The following is a 23,038-nucleotide window of genomic DNA, read 5'->3' on the forward strand; positions in this document are numbered from 1 at the left end:
AAATCTTCTATATATATTGGATTCTCATCATGCCATTTTAAGGAATTCATATCTGTATCTCGCTGTTATAAATGCCAATCATATGGTCATATAGCCTCTAAATGCCATGGAAATTTAACCTGTTCGATATGTAGCGAACAGGGTCATAAATATCAGGAATGTGGAAAGAAACAAGATGGTGATAAATGTATTAATTGTAGAAAGGAAAATCGGGAATATTGTCACCGAGTAGATTCTACGGAATGCCCGGTATACAAAAGATTTCTCAAAAAAGAACAAGAAAAGATAACATATGAATAGACAACAAATTATTAAAATTGGTCAGTTGAACATGCAAAGATCTGCTGTGGTAACTAATGAATTAATTCAAATTGCTCAAGACAAGGATCTTGATATTCTAATGCTTCAAGAACCATATTGTGTTCGTGGGAAGATTGTTGGCATACCTGGCAAGATAATATATGCAGGTGAACATCCTCAAGCTGCTATTTGGATTCGAAATCAAAGATTAACCTGTATGCCATTAGCAGGACTGACAAATCAATACCATGTATGCTTATTAGTTGACTGTGGAATCTTTAAGATTAATCTGGTTTCTTCTTATTTTAAATTTTCAGATGATATATCAGTACATCTGGAACATTGGCAGAAGATAATGGATGTACTTAAGAAATCTAGAGTATTATTCTCTGCTGATTTAAATGCCAAATCTGCATTATGGAACTCTCCTATTACAGATGATAAGGGAGAAGAAGTTAACAATCTACTTATTGCAAATGAACTAGAAGTATTAAATAGAGTTGGAACACTCCCTACATATGTTTCACCGGCATGGGATACTGAGACTTATATTGATGTAACTATTTGCGACAGAAGGACTTATCCTAAGATTTCGAAGTGGACTGTCTGCCAGGAGAGTAGTAGTGATCATCGATTAATTCTATTTCAAATAAATCTGGATGCTGAAGATGTAATATATCAAGCCTATAGGAAAAGATACTCTCATAGAGCTATTAACTGGCGGTTATTTGATAAGGATTTATGCAGGAGATCGCAAATATTACTGGAAGATACTCCTGACGATATAGAATTATTTGTTCATAATGTAACTGCATTAATAATTGAATTATTTGAAAAATACTCTAAAGTTTTGCACCCCAAAAGCCCTGAACATCCTTGGTGGGATGATGAACTTGAGAAACTAAGGATCAAACTTAAAAATTTAAGAAGAAAATTGAAACAGATGTGGACTCATGAAGTAATGCACACACTTAAAGAAAATTATAAAGATACGAAGAAAAAATACAAAATGTTAATTAGAGAAAAAAGAAGATCATCTTGGCTTAATTTAGTTACCAAGAAAGGAAATGAAGATCCTTGGGGTGTAATATATTGATTATGTGCTGAGAAGAATAAGCTTCCTACAGAAATACCAGGCCTTGTTGTTGATGGATTACAGATATGCTCTATATCAAAGAATTTAAAAATTATTCTGGATGGACTTCTACCGGATGATTGTTCTGCAGACAAGGATGAATTATGCAAACAGAAGAGGGAAGAAATGAATCAAGTTCCTGCTACTCTTCCCATACCTGAGTTTACAATACAGGAGTTAAGGAAAATTATAAAGGAGCTAAAGCCGAAGAAAGCACCTGGACTGGATAATGTAACTGTAGAAATGCTCTGGAGAGTATATACTAGAATGGAAGATGTATTGTTGAAAATGTATAATAGGGCCTTGTTCCAAGAAGTTTTCCCCAGTGCCTGGAAAAAGGGTTTATTGAAAGTCATATACAAAGGATATGGGAAGGACCCTTCGCTGGTTAAATCTTACAGGCCTCTTACTATGTTACCCATTTTGGGTAAAATATATGAGCGCCTAATTAGTAAAAGACTACATGCTTACTTGGAGAAAGTTCATGGTTTACATAATCGCCAATACGGATTTCGCAGAGGTAAAAGTACAGAGCTGGCTCTGATGGATGTGCTTTCTACAGTTGAATCAAGCTCATATGAATATATAATGGGAATAACAATCGACATATCTGGGGCCTTCGATAATGCTTGGTGGCCCCAGATTATGTTTCGATTGAAGCAACTGAGGTGTCCCTCAAACATTTATAAAGTGATACTTGATTTCTTATGTGATAGAGAATGTACATGTCAACAGGGACACGTAGTATATAATAAGACATTAACCAAAGGCTGTCCTCAAGGCTCAGTCCTTGGTCCACTTCTTTGGAATGTGCTATTTGATCCACTTCTTAGAGAAGAGTTACCAGAAGATTGTGTCATATATGGATACGCTGATGATGGATTTTTATTAATCCCTGCTAATTCAAGATTCATGCTAGAAAAGAAGTCTGAAGAGGCTTTAGGTATTGTTCACCAATGGGCAACTGCTTCTAAACTAAAGATTGCTCCAGAAAAAATGGAAGGTATTTTACTCAAGGGTAAACTTAGTGTTAATAGACCTCCCACAGTTCGCTATGAGGGACGTGTTGTAAGAATTAAACAACTTGTTAAATATTTGGGAGTACAGATTGGGACTGGATTCCGATTCCACGAGCATATCAAGTACATAACGAAGAAATCTGCAATATTATTCCACCGATTACGATCTACTACACCTGTTAATTGGGGCTTAAACTATAAGACCCTAGAGATTATTTATAAAGGAGTTTATGTGAGTATTTTAACATATGCAGCTGGTGTTTGGAGTCGCATTGCTTGTCAAGTTCATCCTCGAAGAACTTTATTATCCAGCCAACGAACTGTACTTATTGCTATAACTAAATCTTATAGAACAATTTCAACAGATGCACTCCTAGTTATAGCCGGACTCATACCCATTGACCTAGTTATATATGAACGTGGGCAAGTATCCCAGTTAAATAGGGATAGGAAGATCTCTGTGGCAGAGAAGAAGGAACTTCGGCGGAATGTTATATCAAGATGGCAGGAAACTTGGGACTCCTCAACAACAGGAAGAAATACATACAATATTATACCTGACATTAACGCAAGACTTAAATGTCGGTGGATCACACCAGACTATTATGTATCGCAATTTCTCAGTGGCCACGGAAATTTTAAAGCAAAACTCTATTCACTCGGATTAGTACAGTCACCTCTTTGTCAGATTTGTGAAGTAGAAGACACAGTACTGCATGTTTTAAATCACTGTAAGAAGACAGAAGATATCAGAGAAAAATATACTCAAGAATTACGGACACTAGGATATGACTTTCAAGATCTTCGAAGTCTTATCCATAATAAGAATTCTTTTGAAATTTGGAGAAATGGGGAAACGGTTAGAAGAATTTGACTGGTGGTATGCATCTGTGGAAACGGACAGCGATGAAGATTGACTGTAAGAAAATTTTAGAAGAATTTCTCTCCAGTTGATTTATGTGATAAATGTTATGAAGATAAACTCTAAATATTGTCACGTGGCACCTAGCCGGTCCCACCACCATTTCTGTCACGATTCACCTTCAGAGGGGGGGGGGGGCGAGAATCGTAGCTCTTTACATAGAAACAACTCGCTTGGCATCAACTAGTCTTAACTTCATAAAATACTTTACTGTACCTAGGATCATAGGTTCGTCATCCCGTACAGGATGTCTGGTGAGAGCTGAACTAAGGAGATTTTGCAAAATAACATAATACTTAATTAAAATTATTTTATTCTTAAAGTCAAATACTCAACATCATTTTAAAGAACATTTAAATAGCAGGATTACAATTTAAAACAATAATCTCTTTACTTCCTTAACGATTGAACGACCTTACAAGAGAGAGAATGAGAGAACTTCACTAAACACTTCCCTAGTCCTTCCGAATACCTCAAATCATAATTAATACTTAAAATTAAAACAAAGATAAGTCCATACTCACATTTTCCGAAAAGCCTTTCTTGATCGATTACTTTAAAAAAATAACGTAGGGGCCTCTCCTGCCCTTGAAATCCCGAACGAACATTACATTTTAAAAACTATGACGCGTGACCCCTGACGAGGGCCATAGCCTCCGCCCGAAAGCTTGACGACTACATTATGACCTAACTTAAATTAAACGACTCGTGGCCTCTGGCGTCGACCATAGCTTCCGCCCGAAAGCTTGAATTCCTACATCACGAACGAACTAACAACTCGTGACCACAGGTGAGACGCATAGCCTCCGCCTGAGTGAGCCCCGAGTCACCACTCACTTGCGCTTAAATTCGCGCGCCCTGCCGCGCCTACCATAACAAAAGCTCGTTATTGAAGTCAAATTTACTAAACAACTAACTAGAACATCTGGGAAGACTACCCCCCCTCTACCCCAATGTGCAGGCCACACCGCGCGGCTTGTTACGACAGCGCGCCCCAGTAACTGCGGCCCGTGGCTGCGCCAGCGCGCGGCCAAACAAACAAACAAAATTCTGCAAGCCCGCAGCGCGCCGCGCCGGCCCCGTGCCCCAATTACATGGTCACGCCACTTGCGCTGACGAGTGAACAGAGCAGCCAGCCCAGAGTCCCGTCAGTAAAGTCCCTAAATTTGATTTCAACAACCCTGCAAAATTTCAACCCGCGACATAACCCTCCCCTCACAGAGCTCGAGCCCCATCGAGCTACCTCAAAATTACAAATTGTCTTTTTCCATTAAACCATAACTATAAATTCCTCATTTCACAAAAATAATAATTTTCTTAGTTCCTTGCTGTCTGAACATACATCTAGATTCTGCATAAGATTTATTTTAAAACAACAAGTATTCATAAAATTAAATGTAAAACTTTTATCTGGTTTGTTCTCACAGGAACCTTCAGAGGCTCGAGTTCTCAATTCTAAAAAAAATTGTTCTGTTAGTGAAGCTCTCTTTACAAATTAAATTACTGTTCTTAGTTTCTCAGTATTCGTTAAACAATGTGCAAATTCTTGATAATTATTATTTTTTTTTTTTTTTCAGTTTCCGTTTATTACCATACTTCTTTCGTTCTTCAAAAAAAATTAAGTGTCCTTACAGTGTTTCAATTAATTAAACTCTTATCTCGTGAAGGTTGGTGCAACTCCTCGAAGTCAGTGTTGTCGAGAAGAGTAGCTCCCTGGGCTGGCCATCAGCAAACACCACTCAACTCCAACAGCTACTGGACTGGCTTCCAGGGCAGCTCACAACTTCTCCCCACATCTGCTTCGGAGTTGTGCCATCCTCATCACGAACAGATTACAATTCTGAAACATCATCAACAGGCATTACCATCACGCCTGACAAATACAAAACTAACTACTAAACTGCAATCGATGGGCAAGGATGCAAACACACAAAAAAATAAAATTAATTAATTCAACTGCTAACATAAAGTATCCCACCCTTAGCATAATCTAATCAGGCAAATAATTTGATAGGAAAAACTTAAGGAAGGGAAACATGACCTCCAATGATTTTCCCTAACTCTTGAGTCTTGATCTTCTCTATACAGCAAATAGTCCCCACGAAGTAACTGGGTTGAAGGTCAGTTCACATGACCCACCCATAACCTCTTCTACTCTTCTTTTCTTCTGGGGGCAACCACAATGCCCACCAATCTCTCTCCATGGTGCCGAACCAGCTATCCCATGAGAGTAAACAACGTAGTCAATAGAAGCGCAGAGGGGAAACACCAATCTCTGGCTTGTCGAGTCATAAAACTGCTTTGTCTTCTTCTTCTTCTTCTTCTTCTTCTTCTTCTTCTTCTGAGTAAAACATCTGATTAATCTTGCTACTATTCTTCCCAACAATAAAAAAAAAGTTCATCAGGTATCTTCATGAAAGAAACATTCTAACTAATAATTCTTCATTTTTCTTCTTCTTTATTTCTGTTAGTTGTAATAGAAGGCCATGTTAGGGAGGTTATAGGGAAAAAGAGTGGCCAATTCCCACCCCATCACCCACCTAGATCATGACTAATTAACTTTTAAACTTTCTATTTCAAACAAATAAAAAAAAACATTTTTTTTTATTCAAACTTTTAAACTATAATTACTTTTACTTCATAACCTCAAAAGCTAATCAATAATTCTAAATGAAATTGTGATTTACTGCATCCTTGTTCCATCCGATCTGTTTGTTTATAACCTTTCTTGTAAAGTATAAAATTTTCAAACATTACTAATTCAAAACAAATTTACATTCTGGTGTCCTTCGAGTTACAATTAAATTTACTATTTCTTAGCTTGAAATAATTTAAGTTTTCAGAACTATTTCATTGTCTAATTCACAACACTTAAAAATCAACTCAAAACAACAAATCATCAAAATCAATAAGATCATCTGACCTACCTATCAGTACTGTGAACTTGAACTGTTCGTACACATTTATAATAAGCTATTGTATTTAAATTCCAACCTAAATAAGGTTTAAAAAAAACTACTAATCCCTCTGTAAATTAAGAAAATTAACTTTAAAAATTAAACTTAAGGTATTAGTTCTTTTTGACAGCTACCACAACTTACTAGTTCCATTACATTACTATAACCTAAAAAGTTCTGTAAATAATGTTTATAACAAAAAAAAACTCCAGTTACTGTCTTCCATAAAAAAAAATAAAACTTTACATGACCTTATTAATCTCCACTTGTAAGTCCATGGCTGCCAGCTTTCTCTTCTCTTGAATCTTCAGTCTTGGCTCTTGTTTCAGTGATCTTGTATCTTGTCTCTCGAACTCTTGTCATCTTGTAAACTGGACTGCTGCTCAGCTCATCTTAAGGAATCTGTAACAGTTTCAAAAATACATGTTAATTTAAATTACATAATTCCTGTTCTTTGGTCCTAAAAAAAATTGTATTATTAGTACACATTACCCTGAAACAACATTATTATTCATTGTTTATTACTTAAAAAAAATGCTTTACCATAAAATCCTTTTTTGTTCTTTTCATTAGGCCTATTTATTTTCCTTCTTCTTAATTAAATTCTGCTTCAAATGTTAATCCTAACTTAAGACCTACCATCTATTTATTATTCATTACCTACATTATTTATGTTACCCTAAAATTCCCATAAGTTTCTAATACTTCCTATCAAAGACATTCTCTCTAAAAAAAAATTTACTTGTGACTCTTAACTTAACAAACTTAAAAAAAACTTTTACACTAGACTTAACTTATTATTCATTCTTAGTTACTAAATTTCTATATGTAAACTTTAGTACTTACAAACAAAAACTGCCTATTTCTCTCTACCTCTTAATCTCTTTCAATTATTACAATAATAATGTTATACCTTGCATCTTTAAACTTTCTTCTTTTCAATTAAATTAGACATCTCATAACAATAAAAATTCTGCCTATACTCTTCTTATGGGTGTACAAACCAACAACAAAATTTCAAATTCTCAAGTTTCCTTATATTTAAATTATGCAATGCACATAACCTCTGTGGTGCCTGTACCCTTTTAGGCCTACCACCTTCTCCTCTCACAGCATGACAACTCTTATTCCTCGGGGTCTGTATTCACTGTTCCAAATCAAATATCTCAAATAAATTAAAAACAAATTTATTATTTTAAGAAAACAAAAATTTACATTGACTTTACTATGGAGCCTGGAAATCTCAATGTCCCACAGCAGCTAACATGACTAAATCCCATGGAACCCCAGGTTTACCTAACCTGTGCCCAAAAATTTAAGCATACCAGGCTTTCTCTGCACTGGTTTTACAGCATCACACACTATTTAGGGCCCCTGATCTGCCATCAGTCCCAAGGAGTTTTCCCACAACCCCTCTCTACACAAGCGCCTACCGCATTCCTCTCAATTGGCTATCGGTTTTACGGCATTCTTTTGGGATCCGACCATCAAGTTAGGGCTAATCGAACACTAAACCTCCATACTTCCAAACTAATGTAAATCAATTAAATTTTCTCTGTAAATTCTAAAAATCAAAAAAAATTATTCCAACATGCCAAAGAAACTTCCAAAAAAAATTCATAATCTTATCTTCAAACCATTAAAATAAAAATAAATAGATTACTCTGTTTTCTCCTTAATAACTGTAAACTGTCAACAAATATCATGTCGTAAATTTTAACTATGCTTACTGACTCTTAATCATAAAATCTCATTTGTCCTAATTAATAAACAACCGATTTCCTTAAAATCTCACTGTATCTCTCATACTCAAACTTCACTGGCTGAATATCTCAATAAATTCAAAAACAATTATCTAAACTCTTAAAGAAACTCCTCCCCAATTATTCAAATTACTTCACCTTATTTTATTTCATTACTTAAAACACCTTACTCAAAAAAAATTAATTAATTATCTAGCTATCTTCCATTATTATTTATTTACCGAACAAAACTTTCTCCTAAATTAATTTAGTAAAATTCAATTTCACATTAGGCAAGTACACTAACTCTCTACAGCAATGTTTCTCATTTCCCTCCTTCCTAACTGAATCCAATCTTACTTAACCTCCAGGGAATTTACCTCACAAAATAACCAAAAATTTCACTGTAGTGCCTATCTGCTATAGGCCCACTACACAACAAGGGATTCTAACCCCACCAACAAACTTCATTGAAATGGTACCCTATCCCATACAGGATAGCCACTTCGGTACTACCATGGGGAACTCCTGCCCCAAACTACTCACAACTCTCAGGATTCTCCTGACCCTTAATTCCGTAGTCAGCCCATCTCCTATGGTCTGCGCTACAATTCCCTTTCTTCCCAGGGACACAACGCCTCACCTTAGGGTCCCTCGCCCTAATGAAAACATTAATTTTGTCTCTCTGTTCTTTTGGAGTAAATTCCCTCTATACACAAAAACTATCCTTCCCACTTTTCTCAATGCTTATCGATTTTATAGTGTACCTCCTTAATAATGTTTACAAATCCCAAAAAAATATTTTTAAAACCGAGGTAGAATTTAACTAACAAAAACATAAACAACTTACAACGAAACACTTCTAGCCTATACATCATACACTTCTTAAATTAAATTACTTACATACTGAAAGTTCCTCTTCTCCTAAAACACACTTAAATTTAAATTTATTTAACCAATAGTCTATTTTCTTATCGCTAAGTTACCGTACAGCTGATCAAAACAAGGTCACGGCCTGTCCACGTCTCCGTATGAGCCCGTGACGTCACCGAATTCCATCAGGTGCGCCAACCCTCGCTTGCGGTTCCTCCGTTCTCCGCTAGGTCTCAGCACCTCCCAGTCACGTGTTCACTCTGCCACGTCCACTGACGTGTCGTTCTGAAACAACTCTCAACATTTTTCTAATTAAAACAAAACATCACTATAAATTCTATAACTCTCTTTTACATAAACTCTCGTTTTCTCTTTAATTCCTTTCTAACGTTTATCCTTCCCTCGACTGATTTAATTCGTACGTCTCGTCTCCTACGCGCACGAAAACAAAACAAACTTCTCTTGAAAATAATTCCTATTTACGACAAAAAACTTTATTTTAAATTATAATTCTCTTAACCTACAATCTTAAAATGAACTTCAATTAAATTAAACCACTTGCATTATCTCTAATAAGCATTTAACTTATAACGTATTCTCCTCACGTAATAATCCCCGATATAAATCTACAATAAATTCAACGACTTAAAACAACTTATCACTATAAACTTTATCCTTACAAGTATCCTCAAATAAACATCTGTTACGTCAAAAAAAAAATCTCAAAGACTTCCTCCACTATAGACTAAAATTCCGTAATCCTCTCCTCAAGTAAACTCTTAATAACCTGCTATCAGAAGCTGAAACTAACTTAATAATAAACATAAAAATCTACCTCTCTCTCTCTCCAGAAATAGAACCTACCCGGCGCCTCCACCATTTCTGTCACGTGGCACCTAGCCGGTCCCACCACCATTTCTGTCACGATTCACCTTCAGAGGGGGGGGGGCGAGAATCGTAGCTCTTTACATAGAAACAACTCGCTTGGCATCAACTAGTCTTAACTTCATAAAATACTTTACTGTACCTAGGATCATAGGTTCGTCATCCCGTACAGGATGTCTGGTGAGAGCTGAACTAAGGAGATTTTGCAAAATAACATAATACTTAATTAAAATTATTTTATTCTTAAAGTCAAATACTCAACATCATTTTAAAGAACATTTAAATAGCAGGATTACAATTTAAAACAATAATCTCTTTACTTCCTTAACGATTGAACGACCTTACAAGAGAGAGAATGAGAGAACTTCACTAAACACTTCCCTAGTCCTTCCGAATACCTCAAATCATAATTAATACTTAAAATTAAAACAAAGATAAGTCCATACTCACATTTTCCGAAAAGCCTTTCTTGATCGATTACTTTAAAAAAATAACGTAGGGGCCTCTCCTGCCCTTGAAATCCCGAACGAACATTACATTTTAAAAACTATGACGCGTGACCCCTGACGAGGGCCATAGCCTCCGCCCGAAAGCTTGACGACTACATTATGACCTAACTTAAATTAAACGACTCGTGGCCTCTGGCGTCGACCATAGCTTCCGCCCGAAAGCTTGAATTCCTACATCACGAACGAACTAACAACTCGTGACCACAGGTGAGACGCATAGCCTCCGCCTGAGTGAGCCTGAATTCCTACATCACGAACGAACTAACAACTCGTGACCACAGGTGAGACGCATAGCCTCCGCCTGAGTGAGCCCCGAGTCACCACTCACTTGCGCTTAAATTCGCGCGCCCTGCCGCGCCTACCATAACAAAAGCTCGTTATTGAAGTCAAATTTACTAAACAACTAACTAGAACATCTGGGAAGACTACCCCCCCTCTACCCCAATGTGCAGGCCACACCGCGCGGCTTGTTACGACAGCGCGCCCCAGTAACTGCGGCCCGTGGCTGCGCCAGCGCGCGGCCAAACAAACAAACAAAATTCTGCAAGCCCGCAGCGCGCCGCGCCGGCCCCGTGCCCCAATTACATGGTCACGCCACTTGCGCTGACGAGTGAACAGAGCAGCCAGCCCAGAGTCCCGTCAGTAAAGTCCCTAAATTTGATTTCAACAACCCTGCAAAATTTCAACCCGCGACAATATAGATAAAGAAAATTTAGTTCTGGTTATGGAATATATTTAAGGTTTTTGAAGAAAGAAGGAAAATTTGTTCACTTTCATGATGTGATAAATATAATAGTCTAAAACCCCTTTTTAGGTGAAGAAAATATTTATTATAATTTTTGGTGATGGCATATATTCAGAAGATTCTGAAGAAAGAAGAAAACTTTTGTTTAATATTATTTATTTTGTTTACTTTAACATTTATTTGGATAGAGGAAATTAATCTTACATGAAGATATATAATATGCATATAACATTAACTATGGGGACAAGTCAATATAATCTCTCACTAACCCCGATGAACCTTTTGAAAATAAGTTAATATAGAGATTATATGATTTGAAGATAAAACTGTTACTAGATTGATAAATCTTCTATTATACCCTAACAGGGATTACATATAGGAACGAAGCAATAGAAATATGCCTTTATTATTTATTGGAGAAATCTGCTTACGAGTGTTTGGGATAGGCTTGTTTACAATGGCAGACAGTTGTTGAGACGTTGGCCGATTCCCCTCAGCATTCACGACCAGGCCCAAAAAATCTAGTTCCGTTGTACCTACGTGACATTTCTCGGGGTTGCATGTAAGCCCGTGGGCGGCTAGTCGCTCCAGGATCAAAGCAAGATGGTGCGCGTGTTCGTTCCATGTCTGTGACCAAATGATAATGTCATCGAGATATGCGGCCGCGAACTTGCCCGCGTAGTCCCCTAACACACGCGTAATCATGTTCTGAAATGTGGCTGGTGCATCCTGCAATCCAAAGGGCATGGCGCAAAACTGAAACCGTCTGCCGTCCGGAGTCGTAAAAGCGGTTTTAGGGCGGTCCTCTGGGCGTATCGGTACTTGCCAGTAATCCGCTTTTAGATATAACGAGGAAAAAATCTTTGCATTACCCAATCCCGCGATTGTATCTGCGATGTTCAACAGTGAAGGTGGTGCGTTTACTGTTACCTTGTTAATTGGTTTAAAATTAACGCAGAAACGTAAAGTGCCATCTTTTTTTTCCGCTAGCACGACCTGGAAGTTGTATGGGCTCTCGCTGGGCACGATAATGCCATCTCGCAACATTTCCCTCACTTGATTCAGGATGGTCTGTTTCCCCATGTGCCCGTAGCTGCCAGGAGGGATGAACATAGGGGTGTGGGGGTGAGTAGGAATAGAGTGCTCTGCGACCGTCGTACCTCTCAGCGGATCGGCAGTTGCGAACACGTCATTGCGGGGTACAATTACACTCTGGATAGCTGCCTGGTGCTCACGGGGCATCCCATGCTTGAAAGTAGCGAGACTGACCTGGTGTTTGGTTGGTGGCGGTGAGCGTCCGAGGCCATACACTGTACAGCGGCCCTGGTTGCCGACATGTACGCACCCACCTCGTACCTCGAACATGGCACCTTGGTCATACAGCCACGGATGTTCCAGGATAACGTCTTCTCGGAGGTCGTCGACCACCAACGCCGTGGTGCACGAACGTTGGTCGCGCACGTCCACGTGCAGCATTACGACGCTCCTGGTGTGGCAGGCGTTCCCAGTGGTCGCCAGCTGGAGTTGGCCCGGCCAGGCCTCGAAGGGCGACCCTTCGGCGAACTGCGATGACACACAGTTGTGGCTGGCGGCGGTGTCAATGAGGGCACTGACTGCCCGCCCGTTGACCACGACCGGGATGCGAAGTAGCACGCACTCCTCCACGCTCACGTGCCCCAGGCTTGGTCCATCTGTTGTTGTGATATCCGGTTGCGCGGGGGTGGCGGGCCGTGTTAGCGCGTCGCCCCCGGCTGCCCGTCTCCCGACAGATCGTTCCGTTGGGCTGCTGGTCGATATCGGTTGCGCACTGGGCAGTCCTCATGTCAGTGGAAGGTGCCACTCGGGCACGAGTGGCATTTCGGTGGCGGCCCCACGCCAATCTCACGTCTGCGCCACGCCGGTGGCGGGCGTTCCTGCCAACTGTTGTTGTCAGGTGGGTAGTACGGCACCACAGCCGTTGCGTCAGCGGCTGTCACGGTCTCTGCTCATACTGTCGATTTATATGACCGTACTGACTTCAGGTCATACTCAATGGCGCGCGTGTGTTGCGTGAACTCCTCGGCCGTCTGGCGGGTTGCATGTCGTAGATGCGGGCGTAGCTCCGGACGCATCAGCTCGACGATGCGCTCCAACAACCCTCCGGGTCGCTCGCCGGGAACAGCCGTCTATGTAGCCAGAGCTTCTTGACAATGAACGCCTCCGCCGATTCAGTCAGAGTCTGTTCCAGACAGTACAACTCCATCCTGACCTTCATCTCCGCTTTCACGTCCGCGAACCGCGCCTCGAATCGCCGTGTGAACTCCGACCAGGGCATGTCGAATTCACTGACGATGCTCCACCACGTCTTCGCCTCCCCTCTTAGCGCGCGTCCCACCTGCTCTGCCCACTCCACGTCCGGCACGCCGTACCGATTCAGTCTCTCATGACACACTCGCACGAACTTCCCAGGGTCGTCACACGTCCGTCCAAAAAATTCGGGCAGCTCGATGTGACCCACAGCCGTAGGTCGCGCGCACACATTTGTTGGCTCGACATAGACTCGCGCCCCCGTGGCGAACGCCGCCCCGCGTGTTGCGAACTTCACCTCCCGACATTCGGTGCAGTCGTACCAACTGTCGCGTGAAGAAGCCTGCTCGGTCTGGTCCATGCACCGCACGTGTTTGAAGGCCCGGCAGTTTCGGCACCAAGCGTCCTTGCCCGCCTCTCCAGTACAGGTTGCCACAGTACACTTCAAACGTTCTATCCCGTCTGAATTCATTCGCCCTGCAAAACCGTCCAGGCGTGGTTCGCAGCGTTCCAGACACAAGCACGTGTCCGTCCACGAGGCCCCCGTGACGCCCCCCACGTGCCTCGGATGTGCGCACGTGACGCAATACATACTGTTTATATTAAACACGAGCTCTGGTTTAATTAAGCCCGCTTCAGCTGCCGGTCGTCTATCGTCTGCCATGCTCGCATTAGTTCAACTCACATAAGCGCTGCAATAAAATTACCGCTCCCAGAATGCGGAAAGCCTCTGCTGCGCCTGGATTCCTGAAAGCGCGCTAGTGGTCACGGGATCGGTCGCGACGGAGTACCGTTAGGCGCGCTGCACGGACAATGGCTGCTCGGCTCCGTGCACTCCGGTTAACAATCGCACAACTCCCGCGCATCCGGTCTTGATGGTTAAGGAAGGTTTTTGTCATGCGCCACGCACTTGGGAGCCAATTGACATGGTCGGGGGATTTGGTAGTATTTATAACGTACGTTTAGTGGGCGCCACCGTGTCTAGGGGGCACAGACCCGGCGAGAAGACTCTGTCTCATGCGTGACGTAGCCCGTGTGGCGGCGTGACTCGTTTCCCCCTTCAGCAATTACTCTAACCACTGACCTGGCCCGCTCTCAGCGTCGAGCACGCTGTTTATAAAAACCACGCAGTGGGATCTCAGGGCGTCCCACACGCCGACAGACAACACTCGAAGGACGCAAACACAATCTCTCTATGAAAACGCCTCACGGCACGACAGGCGCACAAAGGCGAAGTCCTCGGAGAGCCGGAACGGAGCGTCTTTCTTCAGGTAGCGACGGGAAGCGACTGCGGGAGCAATGGCTGCAGAGGTAGCAGGAAGGGGGGGGGGGGGGGCGGGCGTGGTTAGTGAATGAAATACATAAAAATTAAAATCAATTTGAATATAAAAACATATGACACTTTGGGAACAAAACAAAAGATTTGCACAGTATTATTATTTCTTGGGGAGCGAAGTACTGATTCTACAGCGTCCTCTTGCGGCGGCGCGCTATTTAAAAACACGTCGGCCGGGAGGATTAACAGGAGGGGAGGGAGGTGGTGGTACATCGGGCTCAGATGGGCGCAGCCCTGGACGACGTCAACTTAGATTCTTAGATTAGGCAGGGCAAGGTCCTTTATGCAGATTTAAAGACTTAAACTAGTTGCTTTGTCAATCATTGTCTAGTTCTGTTTTTTCAAGCCGCAGTAAGTTACAATTTTTTTCCAGGTTTAAAAAATGTCACATTCCAAGGACAGACATGGGAAGACATCATTCCAAAAAAGGTGGTTATTGGACCCCTAAGTTTAAAGAGTGGGTTCAAGAAGTTCCTAGTGATGTGTATGCAGCAAGATGCAGTTTGTGTCCGACATCTCTTATTTCAGTCAGCAGGGTTGCCACTCGTCTGGAAAACCGGGAAAACCGGGAATTGTCAGGAAATTTGAAAGCTGTCAGGGAAATCAGGGAAATGTCAGGGAATTAGGAAAAGAGTAGTCAAATGTCAGGGAATTTAATGGTTAGTGGTTAGCTCTCAATTCGGGCGTATATTCCAGAAACACAGATTTGGGTATTTATTTTGTAAAATTTGCATGTTTGTAATACCAAAATAAATAACTTTACCGGAAGAATTATGCAACTCGTGTAGTGTTTGTTCTGAAAATGTATTTTTATTTGATCTACTCCGATTTCGACCGTGCCTGCGACAACATTTTCGAAAACTAAGAATCGATTGTACAAGTGTTCATATTCCATTTTCGATTGTTTCAGTATATTGACTATCGAATAGAGGTGTAAAAGTAACGAAAATAAGCGTACCCGTATGTATTCGTTACTATAACATTCAGTACTCGTTACTATCGTATCGTTACTCGTTACTTCTGATACCGCATAACATGCAACGAATCGAGTCGTATTGCGTACGCGTACAGTATGACGTCGCGTAAATAATAATAATTAGAATATATACAATTAACAATATTTGATAATTAACAGTTTTTGTTAACCAAGAAACAATTAAATCTCATTAGAGCTGCCTTATTATATTATCTCTTTTAATATAATAAAAAAAACGTGAAAATTCGCGATAATAAAAAAACAAAAACATACATATTTCTAATTTGTAAAAAATACTTTCTTACGTTGTTTCTGTTCCAATCTCAAACTTTGTCTACACACACAATACCTTTAATAAACAGTAAAATAACTTGGACGACGAATTTCCAAATTATACTTTACTTAATAAACAAACATCGTTCTTTGTAACGTAAATTCATCGAATATGCGCGCGCATGCGTGAAACATACGAAAGATGCGAGATGCGAGTAACGAAATGCAGCCGTGTGTAACGTTTCGTTACTCGTATATAGACGGCGCACCCGTTACTCAGTAACGAATACATACGGTTCGCTACAGCTCTACTATCGAATGTGATATAAAAATGGCGCCCGCATCTTTGATTGTAGTGATGTGCCCGTGGTTTTGTATTGATTAATTAAAGAAAAGAGTTCCTAAGAAGAAAACGTGAAAAGGTAAGTGGACGTAAGCAATGTCAGTATTATAGTTGTAATTTTTTTACGCATAGTGTAATTTTTGTTTGGTGTAAACAAAGGTCACTGCACTGCCGACGCACTGAGGTGAACTTAGATTCGAATCTCAGATTCGTTTTCCAACGCGTACCATAATTATAGTACACCACGATAAAACCGAACGAAAATGATCCCGCGCTTCAGTGCAAGAAGGACATTAGGAAATTATATGATAATTATGTATTTAACAACAAAAATTTATTATAAACAAACTAAATAATTATAAACACTTCAAAAAAAAATTAATATAATTATAAAAACGGTGGAACAGGGTATATAAAATACGTTTTAAAAAGTTTAATGCACCATATAGAGAACAGTTTAGTAAGCAATTATCAGGTACCAAATTTTCGAAATCGCCAAGTTCAAGGCCTTTTTTTAAGTTGACTCGAATTGCATACCCTATAGAGACGTAATTCATCTTAAAAACCACACATTTGAGTGAAATATAGCATATCATATTCGTTTTGACAGAGGTTTCTGCTCCATGTACAGGCCTGTCAAATTACCAATATTCACTGACATAGTGTGGATATTGCCAAGTTCAAGGCCTTTTTTAAGGTGACTCGAATTTCGTACCCTATAGAGACGTACCTCACCTTAAAAAACACACATTTGAGTAAAATATTGCATATCAGATTCGTTTTGACAGAGGTTTCTGCTCCATGTACAGCCCTGTCGAAATACCAATATTCACTGACAATGTGTTGATATTGCCAAGTTCAAGGCGTATTTAAGGTGACTCGAATTGCGTACCCTATAGAGACGTACCTCACCTTAAAAAGCACACATTTGTGTAAAATATAGCATATCAGATTCGTTTTGACAGAGGTTTCTGCTCCATGTACAGCGCTGTCGAATTACCAATATTCACTAACAATGTGTTGATATTGCCAAGTTCAAGGCGTTTTTTAAGGTGACTCGAATTGCTTACCCTATAGACACGTACCTCACCTTAAAAACCACACATTTGAGTAAAATATAGCATATCAGATTCGTTTTGACAGAGGTTTCTGCTCCATGTACAGCACTGTCGAATTACCAATATTTACTACCAATGTTTCGAAATCGCCAAGTTCAAGGCCTTTTTAAAGGTGACTCGAATTGCGTACCCTATAGAGACGTACCTCACCTTAAAAACCACACATTTGAGTAAAATATTGCATATCAGATTCGTTTTGACAGAGGTTTCTGCTCCATGTACAGCCGTGTCAAATAAGCAAAATTCACTACCAATGTTTCGAAATCGCCAAGTTCAAGGCCTTTTTTAAGGTGACTAGAATTGCGTACCCTATAGAGACGTACATCACCTTATAAAGCACACATTTGAGTAAAATATAGCATATCAGATTCGTTTTGACAGAGGTTTCTGCTCCATGTACAGCCGTGTCAAATAAGCAAAATTCACTACCAATGTTTCAAAATCGCCAAGTTCAAGGCCTTTTTTAAGGTGACTCGAATTGCGTACCCTATAGAGACGTACCTCACCTTAAAAACCAAACATTTGAGTAAAATATTGCATATCAGATTCGTTTTGACAGAGGTTTCTGCTCCATGTACAGCCCTGTCAAATTACCAATATTCACTGACAATGTGTTGATATTACCAACTTCAAGGCGTTTTTTAAGGTGAATCGAATTGCGTACCCTATAGAGACGTACCACACCTTAAAAAGCACACATTTGAGTAAAATATAGCATATCAGATTTGTTTTGACAGAGGTTTCTGCTCCATGTACAGTCGTGTCAAATAAGCAAAATTCACTACCAATGTTTCAAAATCGCCAAGTTCAATGCCTTTTTTAAGGTGACTCGAATTGCGTACCCTATAGAGATGTACCTCACCTTAAAAACCACACATTTGAGTAAAATATTGCATATCAGATTCGTTTTGACAGAGATTTCTGCTCCATGTACAGCCCTGTCGAATTACCAATATTCACTAACAATGTGTTGATATTGCCAAGTTCAAGGCGTTTTTTAAGGTGACTCGAATTGCTTACCCTATAGAGACGTACCTCACCTTAAAAATCACACATTTGAGTAAAATATAGCATATCAGATTCGTTTTGACAGAGGTTTGTGCTCCATGTACAGCCGTGTCAAATAAGCAAAATACACTGCCAATTTTTCGAAATCGCCAAGTTCAAGGCCTTTTTTAAGGTGACTCGAATTGCGTATCCTATAGAGACGTACCTCACCTTAAGGCTAAGATCCTGAGTTTATCGCGAGCGGGCAAAGACACGCGTAGTTACCTAAGTCCTCAACAGAGCGCACTAGCAGTACGGGTGAACGATGTAGAGACGCGCGGAAAAGGAAGGGGGGTGGGAAAGAGGACACTGTTCTCAGAATTCTTATCGCCCAGCGGGGAGTCATGTTTACGACCGGTCAGGGAGAGGGGGGTGGAGGAAGGGTGTACTCTGCCTCGGCTAGTATTAGATTTCCAATCCCTTTGCCTCTCTGTCCATGTCCCTCACACCCACCCAAGAATACTGAATCCTCAACAAAGCGCAAGAGAATAAATATTACTATTTTTGGTACATTTCAGTTAGAAACCCGTACGTAACCGAGTGCAACCCAAGGTAATTATAATAAATATTAATTTGGTGCACTACACATATACGATATACAAATTGTATGTTTTACTGTGTTGATTATGTGGCCTAAACTATCAGATTTGATCTCTTTTGCAAGAACGCTCGTTCACAGCTAACCACTACATTCAAATAAGTTGACCAGTAATGTAGTTTTCCTGCCCCCGTAAAAAAAAATATTTAACTGTGTGTGTGTACAACAAAGGTTTTGCGCTTCTACAAATTTTATTTCTTTACCCATTTTGTCACAGGTGTGTGCATATATGTATTACACAAACAGTTAAACGTTGACCACCTAATAGCATGACGTTATGTTGCAAAGCGGTATTATTTGCTATATTTTATATCTGATTAGGACTGTATTTTTCTGTGCAACTATATATACAGGCGAACTTTTTATACTATCGGAGAATTTTTTGTAGCTGAATATCTGTCTTCAAAATATTGCAGGTTATTGCAATAATTTTAGTGTTTTAAATGTATTATGTTTTTAAGTATGTATACATGAGGCTAGAGCTAGAAAAATGTTTGGTTTGCTTTTTTAGCTGACCTGCAGCTTGTGGCTTTTGATTACACTTCCTTTTTTATATGTGATGTTTAAAAACGATATTAGTAAATGTCCTGGCTTTCGTACTTCTTGTAAAAAACATAATCATATTTTCGAAAATTAAGCTATAATTTAGTAATTTATTATTGCAATATAAATACTTGTGTCTGTCAGTCGCGTCTGGTGAAATGAGGAGCTCCTTCACGCTATCCCTACTGGTGACGTCAAGCATCACTGGTAGTTCGTCTTTTATGTATGAACTGGAAGTCAAAGATGCTCGAAATAAACATCAGTTGTAACTAATAATAATAATAATTTAATTCTGAAAGGGCCACATACTCGAAGAATCGCCTTCTCTACGCAATCAAACGTGTTGGAAGTAAAATATCTAAGGAGTAGGCTACACGTCATAGGTTGTATAAGGGAGCTAACCAAAGGATATTTTATCGTGAATACAGATAAAGTGATATTTTAAGAGTAGTAATTACCCCCTCCCCCAACACCACCCACAAACTGATGGATTTATTGACACATCTGTACATAAAAAAACACTGTTCCAGAATCTGCACCTGAATCGTCTTAGTGGGGAAAAGGTGTACATAAATTACAATCACTCAGGTTATACAGAAGGTAATCAACCAGAGTAAGTGATTAGGAGCAAGGAATACTAATGCAATAAATATGCCATTGATATAATTTAATGATAATTTTTACTCACGTTTTAGAAGTTGATATTGCTGAATAGCAAATTTAAATTTTAAAATATTGTAACAATGAAAAATTGCGAACCAATAAATATATTTTGCTTAGTGTATCATTTGATTATGTCTTAAGACAAATGGAAACTAGATATTATGAGTACGAAATATTTTTTTTAAGTAATAAAATTTACATAATAAAATACTTACATTCATACAAAATACAAATCTTTTTCTTAGATATACAAGTATAACTACAATTCATTTTCGGCCAACGAACATATAGTTATGCTTTGGGCCCTGATAATAATACATAATTACATTTTCACTTTTCACCAAAAGTACCTACATGAGGCACAAAAGTCAACAAATCTTAAAACACAATAAAAATATATCCGGTCTACATTATATTTTAATACAAACACCAATACAATACTAATTTTAACTGAACATTTTTTGGATATATGCATAATTTTATTAAAATTAATCAGAAAGTAATGCAGTTACATGTTTGCAACCTTGCGTCTTCACTTGCCTTTGACGAATCCGGATAGGTTCAATGTTTAGCCAGCCGAAAAAGATGTTTAGATTTTATTTTTAAACGCATGTGAAATTAGTCCTTTTTTTTAACACTTCATCGCTGTCACGTGAACTTACGGCAACTTACATTATTGTTTTACTTTTGTTTTGTAGTAACGATTGGTAGGCTAAATATGTACATGTGTTTGTCAATTTATTTATTTATACCAGTCAAATACAAAATAAATGATATTTATTTTACGACCTCTTAAATTATTTAAATGATATATAAAATATGACCAAACATTTTTCAAATGAAAACGTATTTTCAACTGGAAGTACGCGAGAATTACACAGATTCATTTACTTGCGTATTGCATAGCATAATTCACGTCCATTTTTGACAGCCTTGCGACGTCACTTCCAAAGTATATACAAGTATATTCTTCAGGCGAATTCGGACACGGCATTATAATCTGCCATTATAGGCTAGAAGACGTGTTCTTACATTTGCTTGGAGTTTTAAATTATTTTTTTGAAATAATAAAGGCAATTTTAAAGTTTAACTCCATTGCAGAAACACTTACGCAATATATTTGGTGGTTCTCTGCAAGTGTATTTTGTGTTTTATTCTAGTTCGATAATGAAGTCAATCGGAATTTATTGACTTTTTTTCAGATTTGTTTATACATTAGATGTATATAAATATAAAAAACTATGTAACAGGATGGATCTTAAATGGTTTGAACAGTTATCTATAATGACTTAGTTGGTTTGTTCATTAAAAGCCTTTCTTTTTTACTGTTCAAGTTGGATTCCTTTATAACTCAAAAAAATTATCACGTAACTAAAAAAATAATGAAAGAGCTTAGTTCTGTTCGTATGTAGGTGTTAATTTTATGAAAATAATGTAATACAATTTGTTCTCTAGATAAGTAGATTTAGAAGTAAGGCTTCATATTTCAGTCGTTACCATGGTACGACTTCCGGAAATGTTTTAAATATATTTGTTTTTACAGAAGGTACCGGAGCTTGCAGGTTGCGCAGAAAGGAATTGTATTGTTTGTGAGAGTTCTCTGTTGGTAGTAACACATATGATATATGTTTGATGTTCTGTTTCCAACTCATCGTTAACTAAATTTTACAGACTGATAATTATTCTTTGATTTAAAATCTAAGTTATTTACAGTGTTTAAAATATACTTTCTTGCGTTTAAGAATATTTCGTTTTGTTTGTATGATGTTTGAGTCACCCGCAAAGATGAGATAGTTATTTTATACTGCTTCTTTCGCGGTTTTTTAATTTTAGTCTTGACAATGGGGAATGAATTATTCAGGCTGTGATAAATAGATAGATTATGCTTTATATCATTAAGATCAAACTCTTCTATTTTTGTGCATTTGATAGTATTCCTAGTTTAGTTAATTTATCCAACAATATATTTAAACAATCGAGGCCTTAGATGCTTTATAAAAAAACTCAATTGATTCATAATCAGTTGCCGTGTATAGATTTATTTTGTAGAAAATAAGCAGTATGTGTTTTAGTACTTACAGTTGATGTAAAACCATGTATTAAATTTGAAAGTATGTTGTGCTTTTCATATTTAAATTATCATACAATGATCAAATATTTTTTGATATAAGTAAGGACACCTGTATTTCGCGAATACATCTCGTGTCCGGCTATTTCACACATAACTGTAGCTTTTTTCTTAGAGGTTTGGCGAATTGTGGGCGTGCAGCAGTACGGTAACTACGTCCTCATTGGCCCCGTCAAGTGCGGGAAAACAGCCTTCACCGACCACAGCCAATAATTAGAAGAAAAATCTACAGTGTTTTGTAAAATACCTTGACACGAAATGTATTCGCGAAATACAGATGTCCCTAGATATAAGCCGTAATTGATCTCGGACGATAATTTTCTTTACTGGTATTATCACCTTTCTTATGCAGGAGAATAGTTTTTGTAGTCTTGTGATACCCATTCTGAACGAATTCCAATAATGGAATATGTGTTTATTATAATAAATTTGAAAAAGAAATTATAAAAAATTACAAATTAATCTACTGCACATAAATCACAGATTTTAAAAAGCCAAAATTACTATAATATTCAAAATATTACAGAGCGTGCCATGTAGAAAACACGGACGCATGTTGTTGTCTAAATGAAATAAATAAAATACAAGTCTGCGGCTTTAAAAACCAAAGAAATAAAATGTTTCATAAATATTCAACGGT

At 38.7% G+C, this 23,038-nt stretch overlaps 1 protein-coding gene and 1 long non-coding RNA gene across 6 annotated transcripts in view; one reads left to right on the top strand and one right to left on the bottom strand.

Annotated features, from left to right (window-relative positions):
• The window catches only part of LOC134527115 (uncharacterized), a 29,877-nt gene extending 12,759 nt beyond the window's left edge, over nt 1–17,118 (bottom strand). Inside the window, exon 1 of the long non-coding RNA XR_010074086.1 lies at nt 17,037–17,118. This is a non-coding gene — a long non-coding RNA (uncharacterized LOC134527115). The remainder of the gene's footprint in view (nt 1–17,036) is intronic.
• The window catches only part of LOC134527112 (uncharacterized), a 103,321-nt gene that overhangs the window by 43,562 nt on the left and 36,721 nt on the right, over nt 1–23,038 (top strand). For 2 of the 5 annotated variants that reach the window (XM_063359473.1, XM_063359472.1), the window contains one exon: nt 12,486–13,020. The exons of 1 other annotated variant lie outside the window; for it this stretch is intronic. In XM_063359473.1, the coding sequence (XP_063215543.1) occupies nt 12,486–13,020 (535 nt within the window). Of the gene's footprint in view, nt 1–12,485; nt 13,021–15,977; nt 16,381–23,038 lie in introns of those variants that run through there. 2 more of the 5 variants (XR_010074085.1, XR_010074084.1) reach the window with 1 other exon arrangement.

This window comes from Bacillus rossius, chromosome 1 (assembly GCF_032445375.1).
Source record: "Bacillus rossius redtenbacheri isolate Brsri chromosome 1, Brsri_v3, whole genome shotgun sequence".
Taxonomy (NCBI): Eukaryota; Metazoa; Arthropoda; class Insecta; order Phasmatodea; family Bacillidae; genus Bacillus; species Bacillus rossius.